General features: G+C 34.1%; 1 protein-coding gene and 1 long non-coding RNA gene across 3 annotated transcripts in view; one reads left to right on the plus strand and one right to left on the minus strand.

The window, feature by feature from the left end:
* The first annotated feature begins 1,841 nt into the window (after positions 1-1,841).
* On the plus strand, positions 1,842-6,945 carry LOC124307826 (uncharacterized). Its single transcript, XR_006908858.1, has 3 exons — positions 1,842-1,856; positions 2,360-2,521; positions 2,813-6,945. It is a non-coding gene; the product is annotated as an uncharacterized LOC124307826 (long non-coding RNA).
* Positions 6,946-8,518: 1,573 nt separating this feature from the next.
* The window catches only part of LOC124307775 (uncharacterized), an 84,075-nt gene continuing 73,069 nt past the window's right edge, over positions 8,519-19,524 (minus strand). For both annotated transcript variants that reach the window (XM_046769830.1, XM_046769831.1), the window contains 8 exons: positions 19,106-19,270; positions 18,833-18,974; positions 16,205-16,419; positions 14,110-14,432; positions 12,510-13,997; positions 12,162-12,321; positions 11,845-12,013; positions 8,519-11,694 (listed from right to left, as the gene is read on the minus strand). In XM_046769830.1, the coding sequence (XP_046625786.1) occupies positions 11,508-11,694; positions 11,845-12,013; positions 12,162-12,321; positions 12,510-13,997; positions 14,110-14,432; positions 16,205-16,419; positions 18,833-18,974; positions 19,106-19,270 (2,849 nt within the window). In that variant the 3' untranslated portion in view covers positions 8,519-11,507. The remainder of the gene's footprint in view (positions 11,695-11,844; positions 12,014-12,161; positions 12,322-12,509; positions 13,998-14,109; positions 14,433-16,204; positions 16,420-18,832; positions 18,975-19,105; positions 19,271-19,524) is intronic.

Here is a 19,524-nt window from a genome sequence, read left to right on the forward strand (position 1 = left end):
AGGTAGCGCTGCCACAGAGGTATTCCAAATGCAGCATATTTGAATGTCCATAACAACCATTTCAGTGTTCGTACGGAAAATCTCATGCCCCGACTGAATTCTGCAGTCATTGAACTGTTCAGAAGCAGATAGAGGCGTAACACATCACACGTACGCTTTATAGATGCGTGGTATTGTTGACTGAAGATATACAAAGACTGCTAGCCCTAAGTTATTACTTTTCATCATTTATGGTGATACAAAAAAATAAGTTTGTTTTCGGGCAGAAATGACTTCCAATTTCAATGAATCTTTACGTTTTCGAACCTCTAGTATCGGAATAGCAGGTTTTTAGAAAATTGTTGGCCCGTCTGTCTGTCCCACCAAATGCCCGTGATGACTTCGAAAACAGTTGGATGAAAAAATCTGGAATTGTGTCAATAATGTAAAATGCAATGAAATTCTACTTGGAGCATACTTAGGGTGTATTCCGAAATAAACTTCCAGTACTGTAGACCGTGAAGTCACGCAGTAAACTACGAACTGCGTTCCATTTTCATTTCGAGTTGCCAGTCGCAGTAAAATCAGAACGCTACTGTGGTGGAGTGAGAGAGAATGCTATATGCCTGTTATAACCTGTCTCTCTTGCTCCTCACTTGATTGGTCGATACGTTTCCTCTCAGCCAATCAAATGTAGAGTATGAGTTACAAAGTACCCCGAGTGCGTATGTATATATATATATATGTCGCATCACCATATTGTGTCATTGTTACATTTTGATCACCGGTTGTATGACGTTGATGGAACTTGTTTTGGTTTGATTTGTTTTGTTCTTATTTAACTTAGTTACTTTTTTTTAGAACTATTTCGAGACGATTTGAATAAAGTTGTATTTTTCCGTGTCACTGCGGTTTTCAATGAAATAAACTGAGTAATTCTCTTTATTAATCTTCGCATATCTTCTATATATATACATATAATAATTTTATATTAATATATATATATATATATATATATATATATATATATATATATCATCACTTCGGCTGCAGTTTTCGCGAGGTTGACAGCATTGGTAGTACTGTTACGTTCTGAGAGGAACGTTTCGAGTCGATTCTGATTCGCTGCGTGATTTAAATTCTTCTCCTGACTTACGTAGTTCGTATGTATAAATCTCGGGAATCCGCTGATCAGCTCCTCAGATCTTCTCGTTCAACTCCCCTACAATTCTGAGAGTTTGTTAGGTAAGGCTCGTGCCAACCATCACTACGCGTGATTGAAATAATTATTTGTAACAACACTTGGGTTAACTACACATTTATTAACGATCTCCTTCTAGTTCTCAATGGTAGGTTTACAATTGTCGTACAAACTGATGTTAATCACTATCGCAGTCACAAACTGGTAATAAGTCTCGGAGGTTCTGAATTACTTATAATGTGATTTGATTCTAGGATTTCGGTAAGGTTCTGATCTGTTGTCTATGATGTCTGAAGTTCTTCAGTTCTATTCTGTTCTCTGAAAGGGTTGAATTGGAGGGAAAGTAAGAGGAGTTCAAAAAGAGTCGCGGTTTCTCACGGGTCTCGGATGATTGGTTAAGGATGATGAAATAATTGGGGGTAAGGTTTTTGATTAGGACATGAGATCTCGGCGGGGGATTAGCGCGAGGTGGTTGGTTTAGGAAAGCAAACGGCGAAGCGCTAATTGGTCTTATCGTCAGTAAAATGAAGGTGCTATTGTGTCACTATTTCTGGTGGAACCGGCCAATCTGGGCAAAGAAATACACCAGAAATAGCGACACAAGTCGACTTGAGTCAGTAAATGGAAAGCACCCACTGAGAGTTCCCATGGTTGGGGCTTAGACCATACATTTAGGGTATTCACAAACACATGCATGTACACTACGAACAGAGGCGAGTGATTTTCGCCCCTTGCATTCTCCATAATTGAAAACTTCGAGCATTCATTGGGTGGAATGGTACCTTGGATGCAATTGTTGTCGATGAAGTAGCTTTGGTTGACCAAAAATGAGCCTGGAGTTAGGATAAAATATTAATAAAATAGCCTCAGAACAGCTGACACGATGCGCTATTGGCACAATAAACGTGGTCTCCGCCCGAAACTAGTAGAATCATCTTTTGCTTATCTACTAATGTTGTGAATTGTGCAGACACTGAGCAACTATTTCACTCACAATAATTTTTTAGTAAAAATGGTTGAATCGCAATCCCAATTTGTAAATTAGTCTAAATTCTGCGAATTTATGCAACGCAAATCAGTTGTAGGTGTGTTATACATACACTGACACAGGGATATCATGTGAATTTCCCCACCATGGTTACCTCTCAGAGCCGTGCTTGACTGATATACTTATATTAGTATATAGGTAGATGAGTGCCGTGCTCAAAGCACGTAAAAAGCCGGACATCCCGTGTCTGCTTTTAGGTTAGTAGTAGAGATCGGTTAATTTGAATCGAGGTTGTTTATGACCGTCATTGAAAGAATAATTGATTACAGAATAATATTACTTATTGTGAAAAAGTAAGTGCGAAATATTTCTTATTTCTATAATCATTTTTGTCAATTTTATAGATAACTATATGTCGTTAAGAGGGTGCTCTGGTTGATTTCGACGTTGGTATCTCGAAATATCGAAGTCCACGTATCTCAAACTCGAAAAAGAGCGAATTTTATATGCAGTTCTGAACATAAACGCTCCAATACATTTTCCATAGATGCAGAAATTGAGAATCAAAAATAAAGAAATTCAATTCAACTTGTAATTATTTCAGCGTATCGATAACAAGGCAATCTTTTCGGTTTGTTTTCCAGATGATTTCGACCCAAGGGTTAATAAAAATATGTGGGTATGGAACATTTGGTATGGTCGGTGTTGTGTTAATACTTCATAATGAGGTTCAGACACGTATTCGCAAATCCGTATGCTACACTGAGGCTTTTAAATATCTTCATGAGAATGAAAAAGCTGTTGATTATTTTGGGCAACCTATAAAAGCTGGCTATGCCAATAACTATACTGAATCTGATGATCAACCAGACACAGTCCTTTGGTATAAAGTTCCGCTGAAAGGTCCAAAAGGCAATGGAACATTGCTTTACAAAGCTATTAAGGACGAGAAATGGTCGTTGTCTAAGGTGGAAGTTGAGTTAGAAAAACTTCCAGGGAAAAGATTTCTAATAATAGACAATTTTGAAAAGAGTCTAGAGTCTAGTGAATAATGTGTCATTTATACAGTAAGTTATTTAGAGGAGAAGTTTTGAAATAAAACAATAAAACTTTATTTCGGAAGATTGGTTTTCCCTGGAAATTTTGCATGGGTCTTTGTTTCGTGCAACATTTCTCTTGCTGTTGTTTATACGTATTTGTCACGTAAATAAATCGTGATGACTTTGTTGAGGAATAGTTTTCATGTTTCCTAATTTTTGAATCCTTACTTTCTCAATATCATATTGTGGAATCACAAAAGTTGATGCTTATGTTTATATATTTCAGTTAGATACAGATAAATCTTCATCAAACAACTTTTTCAGAATTATTGGTTGTAAAAGTTCTCCGTGTCAAAGTTTTCTAGTCATATGTAGTTAATTCGATAGTTGTTAGCTCATGCCAGAATCAAATGAAGTATTATATATATTTATGTATATATTTACATAACAGCAGTTATTCATATAATCAATTTTAAATAAACCAATGACAAATTTGCAAAGATTTATCATTCTGGAGGAAAATTTTTATTAATCGCCATCTTGTCTTGAACGCTTTCTTTTAATTATCATTATCATGTAGATTATTTAGTATTTTGATTTTTTACAATTTTCAAATTACTTCAATCTGTCTGATCGATAAGTAATTATCACACTTTTACCATATAATTGTTATTGTATTTTTCAGTTTGTTAATTCTATTTATCACTTGTTTACCTTATGTATTCAAGGCAGTTGTAAACAATAAATAGTATTTATATATTTCATAGACAATATACGTAAATCTTACCAGATGGATGAAATTAATTTGTGGCACAAACCAGTTTTTTGGCCAATGGTTTTAATGCCCATTAATTGGATAATTTTTAGTATTCGACGGAATATAGTAGCTCTCTATATGAGAGTTTGAGAATCAGAACTGTTAAAAATAGTTTACATCAAAAATCAAAATCGTGTCCTTAAATTTATACTTGAAATGAAACTGGCAAAAGTAGTAGAAATTTGTTATTTATACAAATTTTCGACGTTTCAATCTTCGTCCCGTTCTACCAATACTTGACAATTGAATGACCATAAGGAAGAGGATGTGCCCAATGAGGTCCTACAACAACTGGTCCGTGAATGAGAGGTGCTGGAGCAACGAGTGGTACCGAAACTACAGCGGGTCCAGGGCTGATAAGAAGATGCCTCTTATCACGGGCCTCATTATCCAACGGGGCACTTGTGACAAATACCCCGCAGAATAGCGCAGCGAAGAGAGTTAGCTGCAACGTAAAAATATCCCAACAGTATAGATTAGACACTTATTACCCAAAGAACGATTCCTTCTTACTAACAAAATCATTTTGGAATTTATCGGTTGTATTTATTCTAGTTGAATAAAAAAATTAAATCAATTCTAAACGCGATCGCAATACTGACGATGGGTGTAAAATAAATTACCCGATGAAAGATTAGTCTTGACTTTGTCATTTCTTTTTTCTATTTGCAATAGGGAATGGAAATCATTTACATAAGGACTAGAAGTTGAATTTTGATATGCATCCTCATTTTTGTTTTTTTCCAGAAAATTGTACTGTATGAGGCATCTAAACTTTTTTATGACAATACCGCGGTTTAGTCCTGAGGCTAATTATTGATTAGGTGTATGAAAACGGATCTTACCAACAGCTTCATGTTTCAAATTGTAATTGTGTAGACTACTTCGAAGATCAAGTCGTACTGTACTCTCTTCGATCCGTTGCCACAGTTTATATATGCTACGGAAAGCCAATAAACAGCATCATGGTCAATACCTTTGTGTTAACATATTCGAGATATCTTATTGTTTGATTTATAAATTTATACGGTAAAAATGTAGGCGTATATATTATGCTTAGGTGCACTCATTGACCACCTTGTATTGATTTGTCCTTAACTGTGATCAATACAAGTATCACTACTTCAATTAGCATGAATAATGAGTATTACTCTTCTGTGTAACGGGATGTCTTGAATTTACATTCAATCTATAAAGAGATAATCATGAAATATTATCACTACCGCAATCGTATATATCTCACGAGTGCTTAAATACGTATTATTGTTTTCCTAAAGAGACCCTGTACAAAAACTATGCTCGAATTTTGGTATGAGTTTTTTCGAAAATTGAGATCCTCAGTTGATTGAACAATATGTACATGATTTACAGTGCCAATTGTTATGCAGTCAAAGTCGTTATTTTTTTTTTGTTTCTAATATGACATAATACTTTATTCATTTCGTAATTACATTTTGTAATTTATAAATTTTTGTCATAAGAAAAGCTTATGTTGCCTATACGCAATAGTATGTCATTATTCATAGATCGAATGATCTTGGAAACTGATATCTATTAGCAATACCGTTTCCAGGACCTTGAACTAGAAAAAAAAGTAGTAATTATACTACGCTCACCACACCCTTTTCATACCATAATCTGATACTAGACAAGGATGTATCCAGGAAGAAATAGCTTGCTGCATCGGCTCTTTGTATATATTTAATCTTATCATGTAAGCAGTCACTTGTAAGACATTCACTTTAGATTTATGGATCTATTGTGTATCCATTTCTAATTCCAGATGACTCATTATAGGCACAGCATTGACTGGCTACATTAATTCGCTAATTAAATTGAAATTTTTTTTCCATAAACCGTTCACAGTTGAATCATAGGTCTTGAAAACTTTCTCAACTAAATATTGGCATTAAACATTTCTATTTTTTTAATGTAGGGAACAATGATATGCGGTTAAGTTCTTCAATCATTTCATTAAATATAATAGATTGTACCGGAAAAATAAACTTAAAAAAGGGAATAAAGTTGGTAAAGAATTTGATGGGCCCTTGTAAGACTTTCAAGTTTTGTCATATACATGTATCTTACCTGCTTATGGTGATGTCAATGTAGGGTTGAATGTTTCACACGCTTATCGAATTAGTTTCTTGCACAACAAATTACCAATTGAGTAAATTTGCAAGAGATCCAGTTTACAGTGAAATATATCCTATGCAATAATGTAACGAGCACATTCAAATTTTTACCAATCTGAAAAAGTTTTACATGCGATCCACGTTTATGTTATAATTTATTTGTTTTCCAGTATGAGACGTATTATAATATTATTATAATTTATGATTAAAAGTTTAAACTGGATCTGTCGCAGTGATACGAAAAGTTGGATGATCCATATTTTGTAACGAAAAATGAGCGAATAATTTATTAGACTGATTTTGTTTATTATACAATGTTACAAGGCTAGCCTACGTTCCTTTACATCCTAGCTTTGCTGTTTTTCTTATGATTGTTGATCATGATGGAAAATGCATCACTGCTCCAATGTGGAGGAGATGTTTTGATTAGGAGTAATACAGAAGACTAACTTGTTTATAGGTGGAGAATAGAAAATATGCATACACGTGGGACATTTAACAAGAACCCACCTAAACTTTAGCATCTAATATTTTTTAGTGTCTAAAGAAATTGAATTGGCATAGTAAGGCCAAAATAAGATTTAATATTTTGAAGTAAATCCAAATTGTGATGCATGAAAAGTAGTAGAATTTGCCCAAAATGTTCCATATACTTTTATATGTGGAAGAAATGATAGATTGCACACAATCTTGATTTACGTGTTTACTTTTAGTACATGTTCATTAATTGTCCACGTATACATCAGTAGGTGATGTTGGAGAATTCTTCAAATTCGTAAGTTAGATCCGCGATGCAAAAATCGTATCAATTAACGGTGAAAACACTTGACGCAACAAAAATTTCTGTTAGAAGAAACGAGATCTATTTTGAACTTGTTCCTAATGTGAAGTTGCCAGAGGAAGATTTTTGAAATCTGCTTATACATTTTATAAAACCAAGTAATTTTTTTAATGTGTAAACTCTATTTGGCACATAAGAGATGTTTACATTTGATAAAAGTTTTTAAGTAGACTACTGCATGATGCAATTGTTACTCTAAAACGCAACACTGGATTTTCAAATCAGCAAATTAATGTATCTTGAAACCTACACTATAAACAGTTACGTTGGTCAACCGTATTAACCCGTGGCACCAAAATTGGTTTGTGCTCTTTTCTTCTACGAAGCTTGTATATATACCTATATAATGCCTAACTGTCCATATATATGTATATGGAATATTATATATACATATATATATATTATATTATATATACATATATATATATATATATATATATATTGAATACCGCTAATGCATGACACTTAACTGTTAATATTCATATTTGTTGTTTTTCAAGTATAAAAATCGGTCATCTTTAAAATATGAACCGTTGGATTCATGGTACTTAGGATGAGCAAGTTGTATAATCTTAGTGGAAAGTTCTAATTGTGAATCAGCATTCATATGTATCTCACTACATTGTTTCGCGTCAAAAAGTGTCATACATTATTGAGTACTGTTATGTTTTTTTTTCCTTTTTTTCTTCTGCAATATACATTATTCACCCGTCGCATATAATAATATATTTTTTGTGTTCTAGTTATCCAAATATATGTATGTGTGTGTATGTGTGTGTGTTATAGGTATATATATATATGTATATATTATTCATGTATACATTTATCCTAATTCTTGTGTAGAAATAACTCTTTTTATTGTATCTGTATATTTTATGCGGCACTGCTATTTGGTTGGCTGTCTGTCAAAATATGTATAATACGCTATGAAAGAAAAAAGGTTATTCAAATGCTTAACATTCATGAAAAGTGCCCGCTTTACTCAACGAGTCGCTCAATAGATAGGAATTTTGCGATACGGACATTCAACTTTTGACGTGATTGTAGAACATTTGTGTTGCACATCTTCGAGATTCAAACACAACAGACACATCAATAACACTTCACTAGCCGAGACTAGCGTGATTAACTATATGAATAGTACATGCAATTACAGGTGTTGTATACATATGCTTACGGTCAGTTTTGGAAATATTTGGAAACTGATGTAGTAAAAACAATTACGTCCGCTAGAGTATAGACTTTAGCTTTTCACTAAAAAATTTGGTGCGGAGTAAACAGTTATGTACCTGTAGAGTAAAATTACAAAAATTAGATTCCTATTTACACGAAGGTCTTGTCAATCACAAGTTTCATTTATACTATTTAAATGAATTATCTAAGAATTGCTACTTTGGTATTTTGTTGTTACGTATTACAGTATAGAAGAACCACCAGTATAACAGAAAAAAAACATATTTATACATATATACCTGTATAGCATATTTCGAGATATTTACTGTGTTTATTTTAAATCTTTGTTTGATTTATTATACAATTTTTTTTTAAATTCCAGTTAATTTGATAAGCTGAATTTCTTTTGTCAGAATTTACTTTTATAATTTAGTTTGATATATATTATATATTACTAATAGTTTAATAACACATAACGTAGACTGTGGCGCGAACATGTCATTCTGAATTCAGACTGTCATAATTTCTTCTGTGACTCCACAAGGGTATTATAGAGCTCAGTGAAAAATTTTGGATACTAATGAATACAGAGAATTGTTAGTACATATTCTATCGGAATAAGCAAATGTTTTTCATAGCAAAAGTCTACAGCGATATTTTTTAAACAAAGTCTATACAAATATTATTCAGATGAGGAAGGTAATATATTGTCAACATAACTCAACTAGACTGCTTATTTGATAAATGCAGGGACATAGTACTTTCAATACCACTGTCTCACACCTAATATTACTTATTGTTTCGAAAAATTCATCAAATTCATAAGATGAAATGAATCATAAGCAGTCGACGAGTCATACCGTGTTTGAGCCCACTAGTTGTGACATGTGTTAAAGGATACGTGCAATATAAATAGGAAGAATGAAAATAAAACAAATGTATGCCAACAGCAACTTGGATTTTTGACCATATATTAGTTTATCGATTAACATAAACACACATGTTTCGGCTAGTAAAAATGACAATTACAATATTTCATGAAATAGTTAAACTAATATTTTTCAACAGCGAACCATCAAGCGCCGTACAATGGAATTTATTAAGTTTTATTTCAAAAACTGATTTTTTTTTTTTTTTTTGATTAAAGCAAATGCAACAGCCAGCATCATGGCTTTTCGTTTTACTTCTAGGCTTAAGAATAAATTATGGATACAGTATTGTTTTTTTTCATTTTCTTTTTCACTTTTGTTTTTAGATCCATCCCTATATAAATGAACAGAGGATATGCATTTTTGTGCAATGTTCCCATGTTAACCATTCTAGGAATTAATTTTTGATACATTAAATTATTCATCTCTCTGCGCTCGGCGATCTTTGACATGGCTGCACGTCTCTTATTATTTCATTGATATATTGTTATCAAAAATTACACTTTCCGATTTCCTTACACGATAAAAAGGAATATAAAATTAATTACTAACACGCTGTTTGTTATTAGGTGTTTCTAAATAGTAACAAATTATAAATTAATAAAATATATTAAATCATGATCAAATGATTTTTGAAAATGAAAGAATGTTTTGGTATGATGGTCTTTCAAATGGTTTTTTTGCTTTTTTCTTTTTTTGAAGCTTTTTGTTTTTTCTTTTCTTGGGTTGGATTGGAAATAACTTACAACCTAGGTCCAATATATTAGATATTAAATAATCATCATCAATAATATATTAATTTTAAATAATATAATTTTTAACAAAACACCTACTGCTAACAACGTAAATGATTAATTAATGTTCATGATTTTCCATTTGGAATTTATTGTTTATCGCAATAATTGTTCTATATCACTGCTTAGCTGATATTTTAATTACTGAAGAATTCCGAACGCTCAATTCAATTCTTAGGTATGTGAACACCGATGCCAAAGAAATATTACAATGCAATTAGAAAAGTACTGTCTCAGGTTATATGCAATATCATTTTATTTTTAATCGTTAGTAAGATCTAATTACGATGCAAACTTTGTCCATAAATTGTAGTGTTTCGACACTTTCTAGATCCAGATGTAATATTTGCTGGTAAGAGTAAGATTATATATTTTTGAAATTACCATGCATTCATTTTAAAGTACTTTTACATTTGTTATATGTACACAATTTAAATTCACGCAGAATCGTTTTCTAAAGCTTCGTTTAAGGGGAAAGATGTTCTCAGTGAACGAAAAAAAAAAGGAAAACATTTGCTATTTTGCTTTCTTACCGCTTTTCGGTAAAATGAAATTATTTTTGCATCACATTAGCATCTAGATCTGAAGGCATCCACTGTGATTGAAATAACATTTTGAAATATTTTTATATTTCTCACGTATACTATTTCGCTAACGCAGAATAATTTCAAGCCTTAAACCAATGAAAACATATACTTAGAGAATGGAAGTCTCTTGTAACGTGTTAGGGCTAAACTATTAGATATCCTTAGCTTACCTGGGTAGAGGCTTATTTCTATTTTCGCTAAATGGTCGTATTTGCGTTTGATTCCCATCTGAAACTGCTCGAAGGTTTATAAAAGTTCTTTTACCGTAAATAATGGAATCATTCGCCTCTTTCAAAAATATATTGTAAACGTGTAAATACTATTTCGCAAAAAATATAAATATTCTCTCTATAAAATTATGAAATTTTCTAAAAATGTCTATTACAGTAATTGATACAGAGCGACATCAGTGATGAAATAATAGACATTTAAGGTATCAAAAACAGAAAATATCATTCGAAGAAAGAATATTACGTAATCATCCTGCAATCTCAATAATATCGTATTGTTCGTATGCCAATAGCGGCAGATTAATTCAATGTGTCTCCTCTGGCACAATTATAATCATATTTACAAATTGGAAAGCTGTATTTGAGACACTGACGTAATTGTTGAAGCTTAGGTATTTATTTAGTTGAAGAATAGGCGGGGTTGTGTAATGGAATTTTCCAAAATTATTATCGCGTCGACATGTCCTTTGATTCTAGCTTACGTAGAAGATGTATTAAAAAAATACAATTTCACTCCTTCAGAAAGAGAGAAAGATGAAACGATTGTGGACGTTATGTGACTGCACTTACAATTTGCAAATGTGTATACATATAAATATATCACAATACGTTGATTAACCTTAATGATGTAATTATTTCATCATTGCAGACTCTCTGGCCTTAAAAAATGCCTATAACAATAAGTGATAAGAGACCTGCGTGCAGTTTTACACGGTTCACAAATTTTTTCCTCTTTATCTTTCTTTTGTGCATCTCATTTGTTCCTAATCATTTTGTTCCACAAAAATTCGAATCATCCAGGATTCTTGACCAATTTTTTACCGCGATAGTCGTAAACGCGTCGACAAAATAACACAATATCTGCGGGCACTGGTAATGGCGGTAACCGGCTAACTCTTGGATACAACTGATCTCCGCGTGGTACAATCAGACCAGGTGATTCCAGCCCTTCTTGTAATCTTCGTAAATCTTTGCGGTATCTGAGCATAAGAAATAATTATATGTTAATTATTAGGGTACAAATTTTCGTTGTTGACATACTATAAAGCTGTAAAAATGTATTTGTATCATATGCTTATACGTTTCATGACATTGTTTCGTGGCTAAATCTGTTTTCTTATTTCTCTTACCGGCAATATTCATTGAATGTTAGGACATAGCACTTGTCTTCTATGCAAGCAACGCTGTTTGCATCTCTATGTCGCGATGCGAATACTTCATCCTCTGTATCACATTGTGTACACCCCTGTTCCGTGTGCTCGGGTCGATAGTACCACAGTAAGGAAAACATCATTTCCCCTGTGCATAAAATGTATCGTGTAAGATATTTGCATATTCAAACTGGTGAAATCACATCAGAGTCAATCGTATGCACTTTATTTCATAATGTAGAGAGTGTTAGTGGTTGAGGCTTTGATAAATTGATGTATTAATTTATTTTCTTTACCATCGTGTGGATTCTCCCAGAGCGCGGCAATCTTTGCCACATATGGTAGATCTGCTTTTCGTACGCCGCTCTTAAGCAGGACACAATCTCGAGGCTTCAGGACATCGCCGCTTACGTGTTTCATGCTCGCGTAGCAGCGTCGAAATGCTAATTCCTCATTCTAAAACAATTTCATGTACAAACTTACGATATTCGTCGTTAAAATTATGTATAAAAATTTCTAGACAAAAAGTAAACAGAAATTGTCATAATAGTACAGCCAACGACTGTAACAAACTAGTGAATTTATTAGCTAGTATTTTATAAATGAGAAAAGTAATAACACCTGCAGTGAAACTTTACGCTTACCGTCAAATAAACCTTAGCCTCATATGATTCTCCTTCCCAACTCCAACCATTGCTCCATTTGGGTTTTAAACTCGGTCTTCTAATCAGTGCTAAATTCTCTTCGACTGCTAGGCTTTCCTCAGACTTGATGCATGCCTTTCTGGTGATAGACTTCTTTGTGCTCTTACGTCTGTTTTTCATTAGCGTTGGTTTCCTAATATCGGTATGAGTCGATACACTGTTGTTGGTCAATTCGCTTACTTTGGCTTTAGAAATAGTTTCACTTTGCTTTAGTATTTCTGATGTCAATTTTGTATCCTCTGCTAATTTAGTATTTTCAATTTTGGATTTAGTGTTGAGAATTTTTGTTTTGACTTTAGTTTTAGGCTTAGCATTTTGTAACTTGAGTTTTGATTCTCGAGACCGTCCATTTGTTGCTTTACATTGGATCTTGGATTGACTGTTCTTTATTTCCGATATCTCGGCCAAATTGATTTTACTCGGCACTGTTTTAGGCAAACTTGTTTTTTTCCCAACCTTTTTCAGCGTTGATAACAAGTTTGAAATTTTCTTCCTCTCAGCAGGTTCACTCATTTTGAGAGTCTTTTCATTTTTCTTGGTTATTTTTAAACCTTCTTCAATTACGCTGTTTATCGTCTCCATTATTGAAGTTTCACTTGCATTTTGCTTAATGCTAGGAATGCCGAGATCGTTCAGCAGTTTTAAAGTTTTATTTTTTTTTACTGCAGGTTCGCACTGACTTACCAATTCGGATTTTCGTTTTCGATGAATCGGTTCTTTCCTCGTGTACTTTTTCTTTTGAACATTTTCTGTCGACTGAATTGTCTCATTGCTTAATAGTGATAATTTTGAATTTGGTAATGAAGCACTATTAGCCAAATCTCTAACTGAACCAACTGACAAAGTCCTTTTATTAATTTTACGCTTCTTCTTATTGTCAGACAGACTATCAAGGGATAACTTACGTTTTGTTATTTTTTGACACTTTGGTTGTTCTTGAACATGAACAAGTTTATCAGAAATTTCTTTTTCGTCTACTGTTTCTTGAACCGTCGATTCATAATCTGGTTTTTTCCAATTTTCATTTTCAATCAAAACAACTTCATTTAATTCCTCTTTAACATTATCACTTTCCAATTTGTCATCAATTAACATGATTCCAGAATCTTTATCCATATTCAAAACGGCCAACTGTCCCTTAACGCACTGTTCGCATTTTATTTCACATTTATAACCAGATTCGCATTTGACGTTGCAATTTGCTTGACAAGGTATATCGTCACTCACCTTTTCACTACAAGATTCACATTTAACATTGTTATTCTCCAATTTAAAGTTTGGTAATTTATTATTGGTACATTGCACGGTTGTTGGCAACTTTTCATTAGGTGATAAAGTTTCAGTCTTCACTTCGCATGTCGTCGATGTGCAGGCATGTTTTTGGCAGTTGCATTGTGACATCTTGTTGTTCTGACAACTCTTCTCATCCTGTAACATGAAAATGGAATGCATTTAATTAACTCAAAGCATAATTATTTCAAATATCGCTGCACTGATATATTTACAACAAGAAAAATAAAAGGATCACGCCGAAATTTACCTTTGCTCTACAATCCTGATTTTGTGTGCGGTTGTGACCACTGTTTTGATTGTGCTGTGGAGGGGGTGGCGGTTGATTCAGCGTGAGATTACAATGATTGTTGATTTGGACGCGATCTGTGTCCCAGGCATTGGCACCGTGGGGGGGCGCCAGTCCAGCTAGGCCCCTAGCAGGTGACGGGGGCCCTACCAAAGCACTGGGCGGCAATGACAGACCGGGCCCTGAGCCCACTGGCGCCCCCTTACCATTACCAATAAGGGGCCCAGTATCCACGTTTTTTGGACACGACTGCATCGGGCACGGGCAACTTTGAAAGGCTGCGTCTGTGAAAATTTGATTATCAGAGTATTGGACGGGTCCTTTGAGTTTATGATACCTAAAAGCTTAAGGGGAGAGAAATTTTTTTTTTGATAATTACTTAACCATATTTAAAAATCAAACCCCATTCTTCAAGATTTACTTTGTGGTAGTATGTGAACTCAAGAAAAGTTTTGATCTTCTACGATGCAAGTGTATAATGCACGAGGAAGCTTTCACGGCAGATTTTCTCTGCGTTGTGGTAAAATATTCCTTGTGCACACACTTTCGTTGCAGAGAATTGAAAGTTTTTGTAATTTTGCCGGAAGGTACACATTAGGGAGAAGTGAAAAAGATGTCATTTATAGGTTGATCAAGTTGTACGCTGAAATCCTGAAAACCTATCCCAAAAAAATTACCAAGTCTTTGGGTTCCTCGACGACCATTAAATCTAACCACTTTTCAGTTATTTCGGGTGCGTTTACTAATTGCAACTCCCAGGTCACCTATACTTGTCATATATTATACATTGTATTAAATGTATCATAATATATTATATTACGAACATACCTGACTAATAATAATAAAAAATAAATAATAAAAATAATATTTCAACTGACCTAATGTCTTATAAGAGTAGAGTTGCATTTAACATATGTGACTCTCGATCGTTGAAGATTTGGAACTTAACGTTCATTAAAGAACCAATGACGCGCTTAAGTGAAAAAATTCTATCGGGTGGATTTCGCAGAATTTTGGAATTAAACTTCACAGAATATGATTTCTGATTTCGAAAATGACTTTTTTTGCTGTAGCTTAGTCCTTCTACTAGCAAAATCCAAACTTTGGAGGAAAACAATTTTGAGTAAACTTCTTCTGTAATTTTGAAAATAAAAAAATAAAACAAGAAATGAAGTCCATCCTTGAGGTCGTAATGATGTAAGACATAGATCGAAAAAGGGTGATCAGTCGAAAAATACAGTTTTCCGAAAATTGGGAAAAACGTAGAAAGTGGTTTCGACTTTTCCAATATGGCAAGATTCCTTCTATTCGTGAATTAGGTATTCAAAGATATAATAGTTAAAAGTGAGATGCGGGTCAAAAATTCCAAATGGTCAAAACACCGACCTTTATCGACCTTCACGTACGTCTTGAAGCGTTTACCACATATGAGTCATTCCATGTCAAATCGAACACTTTGCGGTTAAAATATCGAACGAAAACTTTTATTTGCCCAAAATTCTTTTGATGTCTTTTACGAACAAAAAAAAAGAGATACTTGTGCGACGAAAAAAATTTAATATCTATACTTTCGATTTTAGAATATAATTTCAAATTTGGCACACGCGAACCTTATACCTTGGTGCGTAGCGTCATAAGGCAGAAAGATCGAATTTTTTCAAAAAGATCTCACCATAGATCTGATTTAAAAATTGGTGTTTTAACGTACAACTAGAAAAAGAATACTATCGATACTAGATTTTTTTTTGTCGAACATGTATCACTCCTTTTTTGATGTAGAATATATGAAATAAATATCAGGCAAATTTAAAATGGCAATGTTACAAGAGTGTTCGGTTTGAGGTGGCACATGAGGATTGGTAACGTTCGAAGTTTTGACCATTCGGTGTGATGGTCAGTCTGACCATTGACCTGCAGTCGAAAAGTGAATTTCTTCTGGAGGGGAACAAAATGTAATTTGATTTATCCTTTTTTTCCACTAATTGTCTCAATTGTGCAACAGATAGTTATCTTTTTTTACTTATTGGAATACTATATTTCGAATATCGATACTTACGATCTACGAAAGGTCTTCCTTGCGGGTGCATGTATGCCGGATTTCCAGGGGGTGGAGGGGGCGGTGGTGGCGGCGGATAGCCGCCGTAATATGGAGGTGGAGGATATTCTGCAGGTGGTGGTGGAGGTGGTTGATACTCGACCACTCCTGGTCCACCTCCGCCACCAGAACCTCCGCCTCCAGGGCCACCTGATTCTTGGTACCCATAGTACTGGCTGAAAAATAAATGATAAATTACATTTATCTTTGCATTTGAATCCTTATGGGTGCAATGAATCTAATACTAATTCACTATTTGTACACTTGCGATGATATTCTATGTTAATATTCGAACAAGTGTGATTTGCCTTTTAACTAAATCTTTTTTTCCAACGAGTCTCTAAGTTTGTGATAATTACTGTTGTAGCTACTTGTTTATTGTGTTGAGGAATCGAGAAGTGACCGAAAAGTATAACTTGTGACGAAAATATAAATCCTCTCCTCAGTAACTTACGTTTACGGATTTTTTGTTATTCATTTTATAATCCAAAACAAAACGTAATTGTGAATCTTCCGTGTGGAAGTGATTTCGACATTTTCAATTGATTAGTTCGTGAGAACAAAATTAATATTGAAAAAAATAACTGAAATATAAATAAAATATGAATGGAAATTTGGAGGATAAAAAAGGCCCACCTATTTTCATATTTCATTCATCTATAGATTATAGGGTTTCATCCAAGTTTTTGCAGATAAAAACAAACTACCGACTGATAGATATGAAGCTTCGGAAAAATATTGTGTCAGAATTTGAAAGCAAATCGGCTGCATTTGGAATATATGTAAAGGGGGTAGGATAACAACACTTATACTATGTGAAGAAGAGTGTAAAAGCTAACGGAACGAGAGGTCCCAGTCGACAAACACGGACGAACAGACTCGCGCAGAGTGTAGGTACAGTGCTGCATAATGTAATGTAAATTGTATTGAATTTTAGATAGCCAGTGGCGAGTAGGTATGTATGTATCCATATAGTTATAAGCATCAACCGTTCATATTTTTACTGTATATGCGTACTAGATTTCGTGAGTGATTAACGTTGCCTCATTAGCCGTTTGATAGTCTTACAATCTGTATTGTTTTTCATTTCGCCCGATTTCTCCTATTAATTAATCATAGAACACGAATTGTGGAATTGTTTTTACTCTGAATCCATGGATCGAAAATCCGTCGTATGTATTTTCAAATTTTCCTTGACTATAAAATAAACGCGTCGAATACGTATCTCATATCACATGAAGTTAAAGTTCGTAACGGTAGATTTTTGAGCAAACTCGTAATTTCGAAACTTAATTAGAATTGTCTGAAATTCAGTATACCGTAATGCATCATTAGCGCATACTTATATGTTGCAAACTCTACTGCCTCAAAGTTGTTCCAGAGTTGCAATACGGCAATTTTTCTTTCAACGTTTTGTTAAGGATCAAATCATCTCTGCACATTTTTGTATTCATCGTGTATTTATTATGTCGAAATTTACTGAAAAATTAATTTAAGCACTCAGATAACTGACGCGAAATGATTTTCATTCTACTTATTCGGGAGATGTGATTCAGAAATCGAATAAATCTCACTTAAAAATCAAGTTCAAATGAATATTCGACATTTGTAGGAAAGATTTTGTAATTAAACAACCGGATTTTAAACAAGCCCCAAACTTCCCGTTTAGACACTGCAGATTCCAAGTTCTGGGAAAAATATTATTAATATCCAATTCGAATTTCGAACTACAAATTAAGATTCGTGATTAACGATTTACGAGCCCTCAGGTATCGCTTTACATGAAAATATGACGATATTTTTAATTTGAAGCACTATAATGGATCCAACATCACAATTTTGTAAGTCTGATCTTGGATTCTTTATCGTTGATCCAAAAAACCTCTGCCTGCTAATTTCTACCAAAATCAGAAATTTTTAGGTTTTTTTCCACCATATTGCATTCGCCATTTCGGATTTCGAAAATCTTACCTCAAATTCGTGATCAGTCACCCATAAAACTATAGAGTATCAATTTTCATCAAAATCCAAATGTTTTTATTTTTTTTCAGCATATCAAATACGTGAGAGTTAGATTTTGCAAATCTGACTTTAGATTCGTGATCAGCGGCCTAGAAAATCTGACGGTACCAATTTTCATTCAAACTCATTCATCGATTCTTTTGTTGTTATATAAAAAAGTACTAAACCGATCGAAGCCAAAATCTAATCAGTTCTAAGTTTAGAAAAACCGCGGGTCGGAGGTGATTCTCTTGATCTTGAAGCGTCGAGATACCTATATTAATCGAGTTGATTAGAATAACTTCCTTTTATCCTCTGAAAACACAGAAACGGTAAGTTGAAAATATCGTTATACAGATAGCTGAACGATTTTGGAGTACCTTTGTGTTCTGCTTCACGATACGCGCGCTCTTAACTGCATATATGCTCAAACTATACGTATGTATTGTACAGTAACGTTCATTAATACCTTGGGCCTCGGGTTAACTCGTTTTCGGTAGGAAATAAAATACGAGTTCGATTCTATTCTCTCACGTCGGTTTCAATTTTATATTATATATAAAATAGAAAAACAACCCTGTTACTCACCGTCTGTAAGTTGGGGGGTACTTGTAATAAGGCGGCGGATGCGAATGCGGATGCGAGTACGTTGGCTGGTAACAAAGTTCTTGGTATTGCGGTGGTGTTCCGTAGTACTGGGGACAATATGTTCTGTAGAAGCTTCCACCACCTATAAGAGTAGGTTTGAAATTCAGTTTTTTCCACCATTTTCGCAACTGCTCGTCAAAAGTTATCGTATTATCCCATAATACACTTCTCTCAAATTATACATATACGGATAGGTATGATGTATTTAAATACCTGCGCCACCGCTCGTCGTGCCGCCGGAAGTAGTTGAAGTCGCTACCAGGTCATCGGAACCCTCGGAGTTCTGTGGGGGTGTAGGGGTTGGTTCTGGTGGAGGACCCTTGACCGGAGGCAGCGTTGGGGGATGCTGTATCAGTGGTCCAGCCGGCTGATAATACCCTGTAACGCACAAACGATATCGTTCGATGTAATAATAACGCCACATTTTTTGGCCAGAAGAAAATTTGCGGGAATATTTTATAACTGCTGGACAGATGAGAATTTAATGGGATTTTCTAAATAGTTACTCAGAAATCATAGTAAAATGGGCATCTTCGCGATGACGTTTCGACGTTGTTAAAATTGCAGGAAATTGTGCGACACGTAACTCTGCAGTGTTTTTACAGCAGTCAATACTTGCGCATTTTCTCTAG

Source organism: Neodiprion virginianus, chromosome 6 (assembly GCF_021901495.1).
Source record: "Neodiprion virginianus isolate iyNeoVirg1 chromosome 6, iyNeoVirg1.1, whole genome shotgun sequence".
Classification (NCBI taxonomy): domain Eukaryota; kingdom Metazoa; phylum Arthropoda; class Insecta; order Hymenoptera; family Diprionidae; genus Neodiprion; species Neodiprion virginianus.